This window comes from Camelus ferus, chromosome 14 (assembly GCF_009834535.1).
Source record: "Camelus ferus isolate YT-003-E chromosome 14, BCGSAC_Cfer_1.0, whole genome shotgun sequence".
Lineage (NCBI taxonomy): Eukaryota > Metazoa > Chordata > Mammalia > Artiodactyla > Camelidae > Camelus > Camelus ferus.
Window position 1 is genome coordinate 21395147 of NC_045709.1, and position 17893 is coordinate 21413039.

At 41.8% G+C, this 17893-nt stretch overlaps 1 protein-coding gene across 1 annotated transcript in view; it reads left to right on the plus strand.

The window, feature by feature from the left end:
* The window catches only part of LOC102506116 (phospholipid-transporting ATPase IB), a 105382-nt gene that overhangs the window by 57366 nt on the left and 30123 nt on the right, over positions 1–17893 (plus strand). The window contains exons 25-28 of the mRNA XM_032496424.1: positions 415–587; positions 3604–3787; positions 6526–6636; positions 12402–12476. Of these exons, the coding sequence (XP_032352315.1) occupies positions 415–587; positions 3604–3787; positions 6526–6636; positions 12402–12476 (543 nt within the window). The remainder of the gene's footprint in view (positions 1–414; positions 588–3603; positions 3788–6525; positions 6637–12401; positions 12477–17893) is intronic.

Consider the following 17893-nt stretch of genomic DNA (forward strand, 5'->3'; position numbering starts at 1 on the left):
CGGTAGTGCGTGGAACTGCCGGGTCATCCAAAAACTCTACGTTTAATTGAGGAGCTGCCAGGCTGTCCTCCAAAGTGGCTGCACCGTTTCACATTCTTGCCAGCAGTGTATGAGTTCTGCTTCCTGCAGAAGCTCGTCCACACTTGTTATTATCTGCCTTCTTAATCTAGTCGTGCTTGTGGATGCGAAGTGGTGTCTCCTTGTGGTTTTGATTTGATACCTCATGACTGATGATGTCAAGCATCTTTTCATGTTATTTATGTACTTTCAAATTTCATCTCACTGAGATTTTCAAAGGGGAGGAGGTAAATGTATGCCTCAGTCTACCACCTTGACTCAAAAGTCTTTCCCTTTCTATTTAAAATGATAAAAATAAAGTGATTCCCTGCCCTCACCCCTTTGTTGCCCTTTTAGGCAACACAAGAAGTGATTAACCAGAGCTGCCAGGATCTTGGAACCTTGTTAGGTAAAGAAAATGACCTGGCCCTAATCATCGATGGTAAAACATTGAAGCACGCCCTCCGCTCAGAAGTCAAGAAGAACTTCCTCAGCCTGGCGCTCTCGTGCAGGGCAGTGCTATGTTGTCGGTAAGAGTGTATTCACTGTTGCGTTTTCTCCTGCCGTATTCGATCCTGTTTATGTAAAGAAAATATAGATACAAACATACAAGTTTTGCAGAGACAAAGTTCCTTACTGGGAAAATACATGCTCAAATTGAAACGAAAGGTCTGAATTTAACTCTAATTGTCAGGTTTATGATTCACTCAAAAGCAGTTTATCATTTTTCAGTGGTACATCGTATATCGATGTATTGGCCAAATGAAAGAAGTCCTTCGGTTTAGAACAAAGGCCCTCAGTTTATTTATAGTGAGGGGCAAATTTAAAAAACTTCACTGACACCTGGAGGAAAATGAAGTTCTGAGTAAGGAGTGCAAGTAAAAACATTTTTTTTTTTAAAAAAGCACTTCATCTACAACAAAGATGGCTGGAGATGAGAAAATAATAAGAGTATACAGTTGTTCCTTGTTCCTCAATAAAATATTAAATGGGCCAATTATTAAAGCATGTTAGTCATAATTATGATGGACATGCTCCCTCAATCAAAGAGGGCCACTCTGCTTCGCACTTCTCACCACTGGAATGTAGACTTCATGAGGGCAGGAATGTTTGTGTGTTTTATTTTCTGCTCTATCACCAGCATCAAGAATTACACCTAGTTCTTGGTAAGTACACAAATATTTGTTGAATAAATGGTAAGTAATGAATATGAAGTTACCTTTAAGTAGCTTACTCAGCAAATTCGAAGGATAAACATAACAAGAAACTTTTTTATGTATTCAAGAAAACTTCTGTGCCATAAAATGTATTTTACAAATTTCAGACAGAAAACATTTTCTCATTCCTAGCTCCGATTATTGATAAGGAAGTGAATAGTTTGTGCCCATGGAAAAACCATAAAATTATTCCAATCAGTCAAAGGCTTACTTATCTCTGTATAGTCTTAGTTCATGATAACAGGTGGCCACAGTACCACAAATACTTCCATCAGTTCAAAGGTGTCTGAAGCACTTGTTTCATAGGTTGGATCTATTACACGCTCTTGCTAAATCATTGTTCACTTGGGCATTTGGTTGCATGTCATAGATTAAAAACCACAGTGAGAACTGGCTTCTGGTTGTAACTGACATATGAAATCCTATTCTTTTTTTTGGAAAATAATAACGTCTATTCAGTCGAAAAGAGTAGAAATTAGCTATTTGATGTCTGTTTTGAATTTCTACTGTGTTTTAGGATTATGTTTTCTTATTACATCCATGCTTTTAAAAACATAGCATAGTGACTTTTTTTTCCTATCCCAAGTGGACTTCTCCCCTTACTTCAGATTTTGTGGAACTTCTATGTTGTTTCAGCCAATAGAATGACAAGGTGAACTTTGCCAGACTTGAACGTGAAGAGCGTCAATTGGGTATAGTCATACAACTCCAGGATTAGGGACGCTTGGCTTAATGCTCACACATGCAAACGTGACTTAAAATGTTTGATTGATTTAAATTCAACTAACAGTTGTTAAAAGAATAATACTATTTTAGGCTTTCTTTTCATATATGGGTGGGCATCCAGAATCAGAATAGTGATCATTCAGTGCTGGTCGAAAACTGACTGGGACCTTTGTAAAGGGCACAGAACCACGCGGATCAGTGACTGGAGACTTGAGGGTGTATAGCCAGGGGCAGAGAAGGCTTATTGGGTTGGTCCCTGATATCTGGAGAACTTGGCTGCCGCAAGGATGGATTAAGATTTGAAAGTATAAAGAATCAGACTTGAGATTAATTACATTGAGTTAGTTTTTTCCCCTCTGCATTTATGAGTCTAAATATGAAAGTAATCATCACACTAAATGGTGAAGTTACTGACGTTGCAGGTATTCCAGTAAAAGGACCAGTATCTCTTGATGGAACTAGACTTACAAATGGTTCCTAATATCTTCTACTTCAAAGCTTTTCATATTCTATCTACAACTCATTATATTTTATTCATTATGAAGCAAACGTTCTTTCCAACTATGTTTCAGGCTTAAAATTTAGAGCATATTCTAATCAAAGAAACCTCTATCTCCTCAATTTTTAATAATCTCACCTGAAGTTTGAAAAGGTTAAGTTTAAATTAGTTTTTTAGGAGCTGTTTTGTGGGAAGAGATTGATAAGTGAAGAAAATAAAATCTTTGTGTGCCCTTTTCATTTTTGATAGAAGTGTGTGTCTGACTTACTGAGTGAAGAATAAATGAGTGATGCAGAAGAGAGGAAGTTTTGCTTCTCCTCCTTTGGTATATTTGTAAATATTTTCTGGGTAGACAGGGTCTGCTATCCTGAAATTTTTTAGGCATATTAAATTTGCTTTTGTAGCTTGTCTCAGGGAAAAAAAAAGTATCAATGATGTGTCCTAGTCTGCACTGGACACATAACATGAGAAAGAACCAACCTTTGTTAAGTCACGTAGCTTTGGTTTGTTGTTACCACAGCATAACCTCAGCTCTCCTGACTGATACCTTCTTGTTTTTCTATCTCCTTGTATTTTCAAGCTTACTTGAGGGTGGTTTGATTTTCAAAGGCTCCTCTACATTCCTCTCTTTGGGTAAATGCCTTCATGCAGTCTCAGAAATGGTAGCCCTTCACTTCTTCCTCTCGTGTATGTAGATGTAAGTTAACACAGCCGCCCAGAGTGAGGCAGCAGGTGCTGGAGGGGAGAGTGGAAAACGGAGCTGTGCATCTCCGTGCAAACTGGGCAGCCAGGAGTGTGTATTTCTTTGGGGATGTTAAAGCAGCTACTCTGTGGTTTTGTGTTTTTTGATTGTTTGGGGATTTGTGTGTGTGTGTGTGTGTGTGTGTGTGCTTTTCTTTTTGTTTTTGGTGGGGGTAGGTGGGAACTTTCATATGTATGTAAAAAGCTGAATTAATGAATTGGGAAGTTTACCAGGAACGGTCACTTACGTGTGGCTGTATGTAGATTACTGTGGACTCCTATGTAAAGCCTCCTAGAACAGGGCGAAGTAACATGAACCCAAACAAAATGCTTAAAAGTGGTTGTTTCTGTCCTCTTTTTCAGATTATCTCCCCTCCAGAAGGCTGAAATAGTGGACTTGGTTAAGAAGCATGTAAGGGCCGTCACCCTGGCCATCGGGGACGGGGCCAATGACGTCGGGATGATCCAGACGGCCCACGTTGGGGTGGGGATCAGCGGAAACGAGGGCATGCTGGCCACCAACAACTCGGACTACGCCATCGCACAGGTCCGCGGCCGGGGTGGCCGGGGTGGCCGGCTGGCGTGGAGTGTTGAAGACCTTGCGTCCACCCCTGAGGCCTACCCTACTTTCCAAGCTGCTTTCTGTTAGAAGCCACCAGCACGTGTGGGCTTCTCTTTCATTGTGTCCCTAGGCATCTGCAGCAGTGGAGGCTTCCCCCTGCCAGCTGTGGAGCTGGCAAAGCTGCCGCCGCTCAGAATCGGTAGCTCTGCTAATTCAGCCTCTAAACCCCAGTCTCTGCAGTCTGCAGTCCGCACTGTGCACTTTGCTTTCTCATGTCTCCAGGAGAAGACTTAAAATCTCCCTGTGCCCCCCACCCCCCCTTTTTAAGGAGGCACTGGCTCTTGGCAGGCATTTTAAGAAAATAGAAATTGTTTTTTAGGGCAGTTTTAGCTTCACAGCAGTACAGATATGTCCTGGGTACCCCCGTCCGGCACACACGCTCAGACTGCCCTGTTGTCAGCGTCCTCCCCAGAGCAGTACACCCCTGGTAATGGGCGGACCTGCACTGCCACATCAGCATCATAGTTTACAGTAGGACTGACTCTTGGTGGGTCTGGACGAGGGTGCGGTGACTTGTGTCCACCACTGCAGTGCCACACAGAGCAGTTTCACGGCCCTCAGAATCCTCTGTGCCCCTCTGCTCATCCCTCCCTTCGCCCCAACCCTTGGAAACCACTGATCTCTTCCATTTCCATCGTTTTTGCCTTTCCCATCATGTCGTATTGTTGGAATCACGCAGAACATCGTCGCCTTTCTGAACTGGCTTCTTTCACTTGGTAATAGGCGTTTAAAATCTCTCCGTGTCTTTCAAGTCTCTTGTGCCATTGATTCTTGCTTTGGCCCCTGTGAAAACGTTATTTCAGGTTAATGATAACACATCAGTTTTCTTCCCATTGTGCTTTTACCTGAGAGCAGCTCTGACTGGAGCTAGGGAGAGGGTATTCCGCCAGAGCATGGGCCGTTTCAGCCTCTCCCAGAGTGAGGCTTGGCCCCAGGGCCGTAGTGGACAGCCCCCCATTTCCGCCCGGCCTGCCCCCGCCCTCTCATAGGCTACAGCCTAGGGTCCACCCTGGGTCTACGCGTCGTTCTGCTCACCGCCTGGATCCTTTTATTCTCTGAAAAGAGTGACTTCTTTGCTTTCCCCTCCCCAAATGTCTTAATATTTTTAAGTCATCCCAAGAAATACAGCCTTCACTTAGAATTTCTTTTTTTTTCTCCCTGCAAATAAATCATCACAAAGCGAAAATTTGAGGCACTAGGAATGTTGTCTGTAATGACTTGTGTAGTATCAAGTTCTCGGTGAAAGCAAAACCCATCCTTCTTGAATTCACTGATTTCATAGTAGCCACGCATTTTATGACTCTGCATCTCCCTTCCCATCCTGACCCTCATGTTCCAAACTCTTAAGCATTCTTTTTTGAAAGGCTAAGTATTTTTTTTCCATCTGTACCAACTTATGCCATTCTGAGGTTGATGTTTAATTTTCGTAGTCACTCAATTACTGAGTTGCCTCATTTTGTGGAATAACTCTCTTGAATATTCAAAACACGCTTATCGAGTGCCCCCCACACCTTAGGCACCTTCCTGGGTGTCTGGGATTCCTCAGAGCACAGAGTAAACAGTGAGCCCTGCTCTCATAGTTTCTGTTGTAGGAGACAGAAAAAAACCAGTAATTACAGTAGTAGATGAAGCCTGTCCTTTGTTTGAAGGTGATAAGTGCTGTGGAGAAGGACAAAGTGGATGAGGGTAAGGCAGCTCGGGAGTGCTGCAGAAATCCCACGTCTCCTCCTTGCACGTTTTAATTTTCCTTTCTGTATATTTACTGTGGGAAACGGGGGACTGATTTCTGTGAGACTTTCTTACATGTACCTGATCAGATAGAAGAATCAGTGACTGAGGTTCTTGCTTCCAGTATGAGGTTCCTCTCATTAAATAATTCTGACCCTTTCTCATGACTAAGGTCCTAGGTGTGCTAGTGACCAGGATTCTTGGCCTCCTTAGTAGAAGTTGATAAGAGGACAGAGAAATGCAGGCAAGGCTTTACTGGGACTCGCGCTGCAGCAGGAGGGAGTGAGAGCAAGGAACAGGTGCCCTTGCTCGCTCCCTGAGTGGGGGCGGGCTGGGCCCTTATGTGGGGTGAGGGTGTGTGGGTCCGGGGGGTCGGGCCGCAGGGGCGGCTTAGGGTCTGCCCGCCCCCCTGGTGGGGCTGAGTGCAGGGGCCGTGAGCAGTACCTGCTTCTGCTCCTGACACCTCAAAAGTGGCAGCTGGGTTCTTGGTTTCCTTGTATCTTGTTGTTCATAATTCACAGTTACTGTTAGTCCCTTATAGTTTCCTTGTATCCTGTTGCTGGAGGAGATGTTTGTCCAGGTGCAGGCACTGTAGCAGAGTCCCAGGTCCCAGGTCCCAGGTCCCAAGTCCCAGCCGGTCTCAGGTGTGGATCAGATTAAATTCAAAGCCTTGCGTGTGACAAGTGAAAATCCAAGCGGCATTTGCTGGGGAGGAAAAGTGATGATTAACTCTTTTTAGTGATAAGAGAAGTTAATCTTACAAAGCTTTAAGAAATTCCTTTATAGTGAACAGCTGAGTCAGATTGTCCAGGAACGGGTATCCTCCATGGCAAGAACTGCTGATCTGTGAAACTCTGGGAAAAGGACATTTTGTGGGTTTTGTCACTAAGTGGTAGGTTCCTTTGAACTTCATTACTATTATTTCTGTCTTTTAGTTTAGCTACTTAGAGAAGCTGCTGTTGGTTCATGGAGCTTGGAATTATTTTCGAGTGACTAAATGCATATTGTACTGTTTCTACAAGAATGTCGTGTTGTACATCATTGAGGTAAGAAAGAAGATAGGCTTTCTTTCCTTGAGGAGCTAGGGCTTTGACATAAAGCTTGATAGTGCAGTATTTTTTCATATTTATGTTGCTTAAGGTGGCATTATATAATCCTGCTTTAAGTTTTTGCCTGCATATAATTGATTTAGTAAAAAATGTTATGTTAAGCAAAAATGTTATGACATTATGATGACTTATTGACATAGTCTGTGATTAAAAAAACATATCCTGTTTGAAACTGTAGTGCATCTCTGCCAGCTCTTGGTAATTAAAGGACCCGGAGGACTCTGGGCTCTTTAACTGTTCTCCTGACAGGAAACCTCGTCAGAAGGCTTCCTAACACCTCACTGAGGGAAGGAAAGGGCCGTGTCCTTCCAGACACCTTCTCTGCCTTTTGTGTCTCGGCTGTTCTGAGCTTTGGCGGTTAAAGCAAGTGGGAAAAGAAACTTTTCACTGCCATTGTTTCCACACCAGGAAAGTAAAATGACACAAACCCGGGCCTGCTCTCCTGCCCCCGTCTGGGGCGGCTGGGCCGTGGCCCTGGCACTGCAGCTGGCCGTGCCGCTCGCCCCTGGCTCCCATCCTCCGGCCGGAGCCCGGCAGCGGGGCCGCCTCCTCCTGAAAATGGACCAAATGACGGTTCCATAACTGCATTTTTTTATGGAATCTGAAGTTTGTCATGTTTTTATTGCTTCTGAAAATGCATGCTTTCTCTGCTGTGCGGTGTATAAGGGCTATGGGATGTGGGAGTGAATCTTCTTGTCTTTACTGAGGTATGGTTGGTTCACAGTGTTAGTTTCAGGTGGACAACGTCGTGATTCAGCATTTGTACACATCATACTCCAATTAACGTTATTACAGAATAATGGCTGTATTTCCCTCTACTGTACAATAGAGCTTGCATACATCTTATTTATGTATTTAAAAGGTAAGTATTTATTAGTTTTAATTGAAATATAGTTGATTTACAAAATTACATTAGTTTCAAGTGTATGTGCTTATTTTATACGTGACAGTTTGTGTCTCTTAATCCTGCTTCCCTATTGTCCCTCCCTACTGGTAACCATGAGTTTGTTCTCCGTATCTGCGTCTCTTTCTGTTTTGTTACATACATTCATTTATGTTATTTTTTTAGATTCCACGTAGTGATAACATAGAGAATTTGTGTGTCTCTGTCTGGCTTACTGCACTAAGCATAATGTTCTCTAGGTCCATCCAAGTTGTTGCAAATGGCAGAATTCCATTCTTTTTTGTGGCCGAGTAATATTCCACTGTATGTATATACCACACCTCCTTTATCCAGTCTGTTGATGGACACATTATTTGCAATAGCCAAGATATGGCACTGAATCTTCTAAGGGCCATCCTGACTTTAAAAATACCTGTGTAAGCCTTACATTTGGCTGTGGAAATATATTTTTAAACATTTTATTTTGAAATAATTATAGATTCACAGGAAGTTATAAAAAATATTTGCAGGAGATCTGGTGAACCCTTCATCATCCAGTTGCCCCCAAAGATAACACCTTGTATAAAACCACAGGAGAATATGAAAACCAGGAAATTGCTGTCAGTACAACTCCCAGAGCTTATTCAGATTTCATCAGCCTTACACACATGTGTGTATGTGTACATGTCTGTCACTCTATGCACTTTTATCCCTGTGTAGACTCATAACCACCAGAGTAATCAGGACACAGACACGTTACAGAAAAAGCTACAACAGAAAAAGCCACATCACTGCAGGATCTCCTCATGCTGCCCCTTCATACCCACACCCATCACTAATCCCTGGCAGTGACTAACCTGCTCTCTATCCTTGTAACTTGCAAGAATGTTATAAAAGTACAGTCACAGACTATGTAACTTTTTGAGACTGGATTTTTTTTTCACTCAGTGTAGTTCCTTTCGGATCTATCCAAGTTGTTGCGTGCACAATCATTTCCCCTTTTTATCGCTGTGTAGTACTCCACCTCAGACCTGTTAGGATGGCTACTATTGGGGAAAAAAAAAACAAAACCCAAAACAGAAAAAAACAAGTGTTTGTGAGGATGTTGAGAAGTGGGAACTATTGTACACAGTAGGTGAGAATGCAAAATGGTGCAACTGCTAGATGGAAAACAGTATGATAACTCCCCCACAATTAAAATCAGAATTACCATGTGATCAGTAATTCCACTTCCGACCGTGCCGCCCAAAGAACTGAAAGCAAGACTTGAAGAGATATTTACACACCATAGGCACAGCAGCACTTTTCACGAGAGCCAAGAGTGAAAGCAACCCAAGTGTCCAATGAAGGATGAATGGATAAATGAACTGGGATATATGCACACAATGGACTAGGACTCAGCCTTTAAAAGGAAGGAAATTCCAACATGCTGGAACGTGCGTGACCCTCGAGGACATTGTGGTATGTGAAATAAGCCAATCACATACAGACAAAACTGTACAATTCCACTTACATGAAATATATAAGGAGTCAAATTTACAGAGTCAGAAAAGTAGAATGGTGGTTGCCAGGGGCTGGGGAGTTGTTCAGTGGGTATAGAGTTTAAGTTCTGGGTAATGAAAAAGTTCTGGAGGCTGGTTGTGCAAACAATGTGAATAGACTTAACACGACTGAACTATACACTTAAAAGTGGTTGAGATGGTAAATTTTATGTGTTTCTTGCCACTGTTAAAGAGGGTACAGCTCAAGTGGTAGAGCACATGCTTATCATGCATGAGGTCCTGGGTTCAGTCCCCAGTACTTCCTGCAAGAATATATAAATAAGTAAATTTAATTACCTCCCCCAACAGCAACAACAAAAAAGAGTAAAATAAAATCAGTTTCAAAAAGAAAGCTTTATTTCTTCCTTTTTAACCTGTAAGACTTTTATTTCTTTTCCTTGACTTTTTGCACTGACAAAACTTCCAGCCCTGTGTTGAATAGGACTGGTGAGAGGGGACATCCCTGCCTTGTCCCTAATCTTAGTGGTTTTTCACCTCTTGGTGTGCGCCCTTCATCAGGTTGAGGACATTCCTCTCTATCCCTAGAATGCTCAGAGTTTTCATCATGAATTGGTGTTGGATTTTGTCAGAGCTTTTCCTGTCAAATGGTGTAATCCCCACGACTTTTATTCTTAGCTTGTTCATATGTGGGTTCCACTGATTGATTTTCAAATATTGGACCAGTTTTGTGTGTCTGGAATAAAATCGACTTGGTTGTGGTATATGGTTCTTTTCATACATTGATAGATGTGATTTGCTAATCTTTTGTTGAGGATTTTGCTAGTCCTGTTACTGCATTTTTGGCAGTCCAATGACAAGTCGAGTGAGCAAGTTTCCTTTTCTGAGGAATAAAAAATATTCAATGACTTTGGTTCCATTTTTCATAAATAATACTCTATTTGAGGAAAGTCTGAGGAGCTTGGCAAGCCAGCCACACCTGGAAAAACTTTCTAACAACTCACCAAATCTGAGTGAACTCTAGCTGGACTGTGACTTTCCCATTTTTAAATATATTTAGTTGCATTTTCCCATATACTTTAAAGAATAAAATGTGATTTCTACAGAAAGCTGTTACTAGTTAGCTGTATATGACCACTGCAGGAGTTCTGTCTGGGCATATATATGCTTCCACTGGAAGGCTATCAAAAATGACATTAACATGTTCAGGAATTGTCCTGTACTTATATTTTTTGGAGGTGGATGGCATTAACTAGTTTGAAAGACAGATTGTATAGTATGTACTTGGTCATTCTTTTCCTCACATCATCAAATGAGATTTTGCCAAAATGTAAATGAAATCAACCTTGAGTGTTTGAGCTAAAGAAAGCCGGTCCATTTATTTTAAAACTTCTATTTAGTCCTTTGTTATTGTTCTTTCGCTATCAAATAAGTGATTTCAGTGAGATATGTTGATCTAATTGCCCGATAATGCATTGCTTCAGTAAAGAGTGATGTTGAGTTGTAAAGTTTCAGAATGACTGTGGCGTCAACCATCATAGCACCTAAAACTAATCACGTGTACAATTGGCACATCAAAATTCTTTCCGGAAACGTCTTGCCAAGTCCTGGGTTACTTGGAGAAGCTGTCAAAATCTCAGAAATTTGTGGTAGTGAAGGATGTTATTTCAAATGAGGGGCATACATTCGTATCTTGTCCAGGATTACCTGGTGCTAACCTGCTAACTCTGTGAACTGGGACTAGAATTGAAATATTTGTGTCTTTCAGCAACTTGGGTATACTGGGTGCAGAAAACATAGTTTTAGTACTTAATGGCGATCCTTGACTTTATTCTTCTGAAAATGTACTTAATTGTAAACTGCATTTTGTTACCATCTGACTGTTTCCATATAGTTATGTTTTAACCAATTTAATTGAACTGCAAGTTGCTTCAGAACATGAGCTGTAGTTTACAGATACATTTTGTTGATAATTCCAATTCATTCTAGGAAGAATTCGAGATGTGTTTTTTAGAATTATATTGTATGTCTGTACATGTAGTTAAGTCACAAAAGTAACATTTATTCAATGGTATCAATGTGTTACTCACTGTGATGATCATTTTTTATGTATTATCTTATGTAAAACTTGCAAGTCCTATGAGAAACTGAGGCTTAGAGAGGCTGAATCACTCATCTAGGGTCACACAGCAGTGAGAGGGAGGAAGTGAGTGACCTGGGATTCAAACGCAGGCGCGCCTGACTGTATATTGCGTGCATGTAGACTGTCTCTCATGGTTGAAAAGATGGAATTGGGATTAGTATCTTCATAATCCCGAAGTCTGAAATGTAGTAAAAGAGGATTTTTTTCATGATATTAATGCTACGAAGGGTCTTATGGTTAATGATACATTTTAACAAGTCACCCCTAACATGAGTGGATGAGTGTGGGCTGAGGATCTCATGGCTCTGGGCTCCAAACCTGTCTCTGCCACTTACTGGCGTGTGACTTGAGTAACGTAACCTCTCTGAGCCTTAGTTCTCACAATTCCTAAATCTAGATACAAGTAGTAATAATACCTACTTTTTGCTATTGCTGTTAGGATTAAATATGACAGTGCCTTTAGAGGGACAGTACAGTGCCTTGTACATGATATGTACCCGGTATGGGCTTGCTATTATTATTATTAGAGCACTGTGACAGGAAAGGGACATTTGTGGTAACTGTGTGCGTAGAAGACACACAATAAACCCTTATTACTCAATTTGAGATTAGTTGCCAGTGGCCTTTTCCAAGAAATGCCCATTTTGGTATAAACATGTATGCCATTAATCAACAAAGTACATCAGTGCTGTTTAATATCAGTAATATGTGATATCTGAAATTCATAACTTATGAAAGGACAGTTGTGTGGCGCCACAGCAGCTCTTAGTTCTTCCAGCCGAGGTGAACATCTTCTGTGCCACTGTTTTTCTTATTGAAGCACAGTCAGCTACAATGTGTCAGTTTCCGGTGCACAGCACCATGTCCCAGTCATGCATATACAGACATATGTTCATTTTCATATTCTTTTCCATTAAAAGTTATTACAAGATATTGAACATAGTTCCCTGTACTATGCAGAAGAAACTTTTTAAAAATCTATTTTTATATATAGTGGCTAACATTTGTAAATCTCAAACACCCAAATTTATCCCTTCCCACCCCCTTTCCCCAGTAATCATAAGATTGTTTGGTATGTCTACAAGTCTGTCTCTGTTTCTGTGCCGCTTTTTAAACTACGAGGGTGTGTTTAGGTCAGCACTAATTGAGTGGTTCTCTTGGCTTCCTTCTCTTTCAGCTTTGGTTCGCCTTCATGAATGGATTTTCTGGGCAGATTATATTTGACCGTTGGTGCATCAGCTTGTACAACTTGGTAAGCTCTCCCCATCTCTCCCTGATGATGTGCAGAAGTGCACTGTTTGTGTCTGGGAAGTTTATCTGAGTCCATCATCTGTGTCCACGCCAGCCCCACAAATACGTCTTTAGGGCCTTGTTGCTGCCACACATGGTTGCTAGTCATGGTAGGTCATTCTAGAGTAAGTAAGTGAAATTTGCTCCCAATGTATTTTGATGATGTATTTGAAATCTCTTTAACTCCACGCCTGTACAATATTTTCATACTTTTAAGCCAGGTAAAAATTGTTGAACTCTACCTAAACCCATTCCATATAATATATATTCAGATTTATCTATCTTTGTGTCTGTCTGTGTATGTGTGTGTGTAATTCCATGTCCTTTTAAACCTCCTGGTAGAAAATTTGTACTTGTGGAAATATAACACACTCTATTTGTACTAAATGATGAATTTTTATATCAAGCCTATAGTAAATACTATTTTCCATTTTAATGGAATTTTCTAACAATAAGTAATTCCATACCATTACTTGAATTATTCTGAGTTCAAAAAGTAGATGTAAATTAAACAGTCAGGCTAAATGACTTATTAGCTACATCACCATTTAATTTCTGTTTTATTTTATTTTTGTTGTACTGTTATTCCACTTAAGGGTTAGAAGTTAGGAAACCTAGCATAAAAATTAGGTTCCAGCAAGTGTATCATGAGCTCTCTCCTGCACTGCACTACACAACACAGTCACATTATATTTTGCATGCCCCGTGCCCTAACTCCTAAAATTCTGTCTTCTGGGAGTTTACATCCCCAAACAGAAAGCACAGATGGAAGTCACTAGATAGAAGTCATTGGGTGCCCAATAGTATAAAAATGTCTAGTGCTGTGAGCATTTACAGTTGTGCACATGCCAGTGGCTAGACGTACTTGACTGGCACACTGCACAGTGAAGCTGAGGCCCTACAGAGAGTTTTCTCTGCCAGGCTCTTGGTCACAGGTGGCAATACTGGTAGACTTTCTCCAGAGTTTTATTAGAGACAAGAGTAGGGAGAGGCAGAGTCTCTCCTCCGTGTTAGACAAATCACTATGAATGCATAAGCCAGATACTGGTCAGTGGAATCTGATTTTTTTCAATAAAGGAAAACACAGATGCTGGCATTTTTATAAGCAGCAAAAGGGACTACAGTGGGAAACCTAATTATGGACAACTGAGGATAAAGTATGACGGCATGCTTATTCAGTATCCTTTGACTTACTACAGCTCATCTCATTACAAGCATATTTTACAGATGAAAAAAAAAAGAGGCCCTGGACATTCTAAATAGTTACTGGTGATGCCAGATAGATTCTGCCTACTTATTTGATAACTAAATTTAAATGAGCTGTCATACTGTTTCTAGAGATCAGATATGATTTCTGCTATTGCTCACGCATGACCAACTGCTATAGGAATTGCACTCCTACCAGAAGAAAACTAGAGTCCCGGAAAAAAGTCTACGGACCAGTAGTTCTCAGCCTTTAGACAACGGGCTACTCATGGCTGTGATCTCTGAGAGCAGGCCTGTGTCAGGGCCGCACTGAAGGAAGACAGGCCCAAAGAGGTCCCAGGTTCCTAGTGAACTGAAGACAGCGCTTGGAGGCTAGTGGGCCAGGACAGCTGGGATTCAGCAGACAGAGGATCAGAGAAGGGCAGGACCGCTTCTCGGCCTTCTGGCTAAGATCAAGTGCAGAGAAGGGCAAATTTACTGAGGGGCGGAGAGGCAGAAAGAGGTGCAGGCACAGAGAAGTACAGAAACGAGTGTTTCTGGAAGTCTGCGGAGAGCCCCCAGGAGCCTGGCTGCGGATTTATCTGTGTGTGCCTGAGAAAAGTCTACCCAAAGGTAAGGGAAAAAAAAAAAAAAAAAAAAGCAGAAAGCAGGAGGCTGAGTTCCTGGAGCCCATTCCGGCCTGGGAAAGTTTGTATTCCCATCAGCCAGTTTGGGAAGACTTATTACACAGGATATTGGGGAAATTCCTTATATAAGTCACACTTTTAACAATAAGGATGAATTAGTCTCATAATAAGCACTGTTCTGGACCCATCATAACAAAACTGAAAAGCCTCAAAAGTATCAAGCTGATTTGCAAGTCACTTACCTGCACGTCAGAACACAGGCAAACAATTTTTTTTTTAATTTGTAATTTTTTTAATTAAATAAAGATTCTTATCCTAGAAATGCAAGTTTGGTTTACTACTTAAAATCCAAACAGTGAATTCCACCTTGTTAACTGATTTAAGGAAGAACCATATGATCATCTCGACAGATGCAGTCAAAACACTCGAGAGAATATGTCACCCATTCCTAATGAGCACTTAGAAGGTGCTTCTGTAAAAACCCACAGCTAATGTCACACCTGAAGGCAAAACAGTGTGTTCCCCTAGGGTCAGGAACAAGACAGGAATGTGTGTTCTTACCATTTCTATTCAATATTGTCTGTAGTTCCTAACCAGTAAATAAGACAAAAAAAAAAAAAAAAAAAAAAACCCAAAACACAATGGATTAGAAAAGAAGTAGAACTTTCTTTATTTGCTGTTAACATCGTGCACAAAATTCTAAAGGATCTACAGAGGCCATATGTTAGGTTGTCATAAAGGCCCCAGTTGCTCCTGCCCCTGTGATCCACACCCTTTGGTGTGCCCACCCACACTGACTCTGGGTTTCCCCGTGTCACCCATGTGATTTGATTTGGCCAATGGGACAATAGTAAACCTCGGAAACCCAGAGATGTGAAAAATGCTTGCTCAGTGAAGTCTCTCCTGTCTTGCTGCTCTTTGTGAAGAATCCTTGGTTAAAGTGCCACAGGAATAGGAACCACATGGGGCAGAAATATGCAGAAATAGATATTTCAGGTGAGGCTCTGATGTCCTTTTTCCAAGAAGTCTTTTTGACATCCCTTCTCAGTGGGCCCAGTTCCCACACGCCCCTCTTCCTGCTCCTTCTCTCATTTTCTCTCCCCTTTCCTCACCTCTCCCTCTTCTCCTTCCTTTCCTTCTGCTCTGTTTCCCACTTTTTTTTAATTTTATTTTTACATTTTATATTGAGTGATAGTCATTTTACAATGTTGTGTCAAATTCTAGTGTACAGCACAATTTTTCAGTTATACACAAACATACATGTATTTATTGCCACATTTTTTTCCCACTGTGAGCTACCACAAGATCTTGTATATATTTCCCTGTGCTATACAGTATAATCTTGTTTATCTATTCTGCATTTTAAAATCCCAGTCTGTCCCTTCCCACCCCCCGCCCCCTTGGCAACCACAAGATTGTATTCTATGTCTATGAGTCTGTTTCTGTTTTGTATTTATTTATTTTTTTAAGATTCCTCATATGAGTGATCTCATATGGTATGTTTCTTTCTCTTTCTGGCTTACTTCACTTAGAATGACATTCTCCAGGAACATCCATGTTGCTGCAGATGGTGTTATGTTGTCGGTTTTTATGGCTGAATAGTATTCCATCATATAAATATACCACTTCTTCTTTATCCAGTCATCTGTTGATGGACATTTAGGCTGTTTCCATGTCTTGGCTGTTGTAAATAGTGCTGCTGTGAACATTGGGGTGTAGGTGTCATTTTGAAGTAGGGTTCCTTCTTGATATGTCCAGGAGCGGGATTCCTGGGTCATATGGTAAGTCTATTCCCAGTCTTTTGAAGAATCTCCATACTATTGTCCACAGTGGCTTTCCTTGCTTCCCTCTTAATGATTTAGATGTCTTCTTTTACAATTTTGTGTTTAGTTTTGTAATTCATGGCAGTTATCTCCTTTCCAGTTAGGAGTTTCTCATTTTTGTAGCATCCTGCTTCTTTTCTATTTAGAGTAGACCTGTGAATATTTCTTTTAGCATGGGTTTAGTGTTGCTAAACTCTTTTAGTTTTTGCTTGTCTGTGAAGTTATTTCTCTCTCCTTCTATTCTAAAGGATAGCCTTGCTGGATAGAGTATCCTAGGCTGCATCTTTTCTTCATTCAGGACTTTGAGTATATCTTGCCACTCCCTTCTGGCCTGTAGTGTTTGTGCAGAGAAATCAGCTGAGAGCCTTATGGGGGTTCCCTTGTAACTCGCTCTTTGTTTTTCTCTTGCTGCCTTTAGGATCCTTTCTTTATCCTTCACTCTGGCCATCTTGATTATGGTATGTCTTGGTGTGGGTCTGTTTGGGTTCTTCCTGTTTGGGACCCTCTGAGCCTCCTATACTTGGATATCTGATTCCTTTAGGTTTGGGAAGTTTTCAGTCATGATTTCTTCCAATACCTTTTCAATCCCCTTTGTTCCTTCTTCCCCTTCTGGAACCCCTATTATGCATAGATTGGCAGGCTTTGTATTATCCCATAGGTCCCTCATATTGTTTTCATTGTTTTTTGTTGGTTTTTTTTTTTTTTTTTTTTTTTTTTTTTGCAGCTGTTCTGATTGGGTGCTTTCTGTTGTCCTATCTTCTAGGTCACTTATTAGTTCCTCTGCATTATCTAGCCTGCTTTGTACAGCCTTTAGGTCAGCTCTCATCTCAGCAAATGAGTTTACTAACTCGGCTCTTCTTTATAGCTACTATTTCATTTTTGACATATTTTATATCTCTAAACACTATTTCCTTTAGTTCCTTCAGTACTTTGATCAGTCCTTTTTTGAAATCTTGATCTAGTAGGCCATCAATGTCTATTTTCTTGATCATGCTTTCAGGGGATTTCTCTTGATCTTTTAATTGGGAGTGGTTCCTCTGCTTTTTCATATTGCTCATATCTGTCTGGCACTGTGGCTTAAGGAGTATCAGTTATCTAGTTCTCCTGGAGATGGTGTGCTCTTAATGATTTTATTGAGAGGTTTTTGTGTCTTTGCCCTGTTTTGTGAACTCAGCTTGCTGTTTCCAGAGGCCCTCTGTTGGCGCCCTCATCTGTGCTGCTCCCAGTGGCTGTCGGCTAGCAGATCGCGCCCCCTCCCAACACTGGGTCAGGAGCTGAGCTCTTACCTGGTAGGCGGGCGGGTCACTCCCCTTCCGATGCCACAGTCAGATGCTACGCTGGGGCGAGGCAGGTGGGCGGATCGTGCCGCCTCCCAGCACCGTGGTCAGGTGCTGCGTTCCTGCCAGGAAGGCGTGTGGCAGCCCACCCTCTCCTGGCGCTGGTTGCTCCACTGCTCTGTGCAGCTGCCTGCTCCGCCTTGGGTCGGCGCTCTGAAGGCGGGCTCGGGGAAGACCGCAGAATGGCCCCGCCCCTGCTCCGTGCCAAATCTCAGCTCCTTGTTTGTCTTGGTGGCGCGTGTTCTCTGAGGTGCCAGGGCAGAAAGATCCTATCTGCCTCGAGCTGTAAACAAGTCTCAGTCCTGCCTAGGAGGTTGCGGACCGCCCCCCCCTCCCCCCCCCGCCACACCATGCGGATTCAGGCCTCGGCCCCGCCCCCACCCAGGC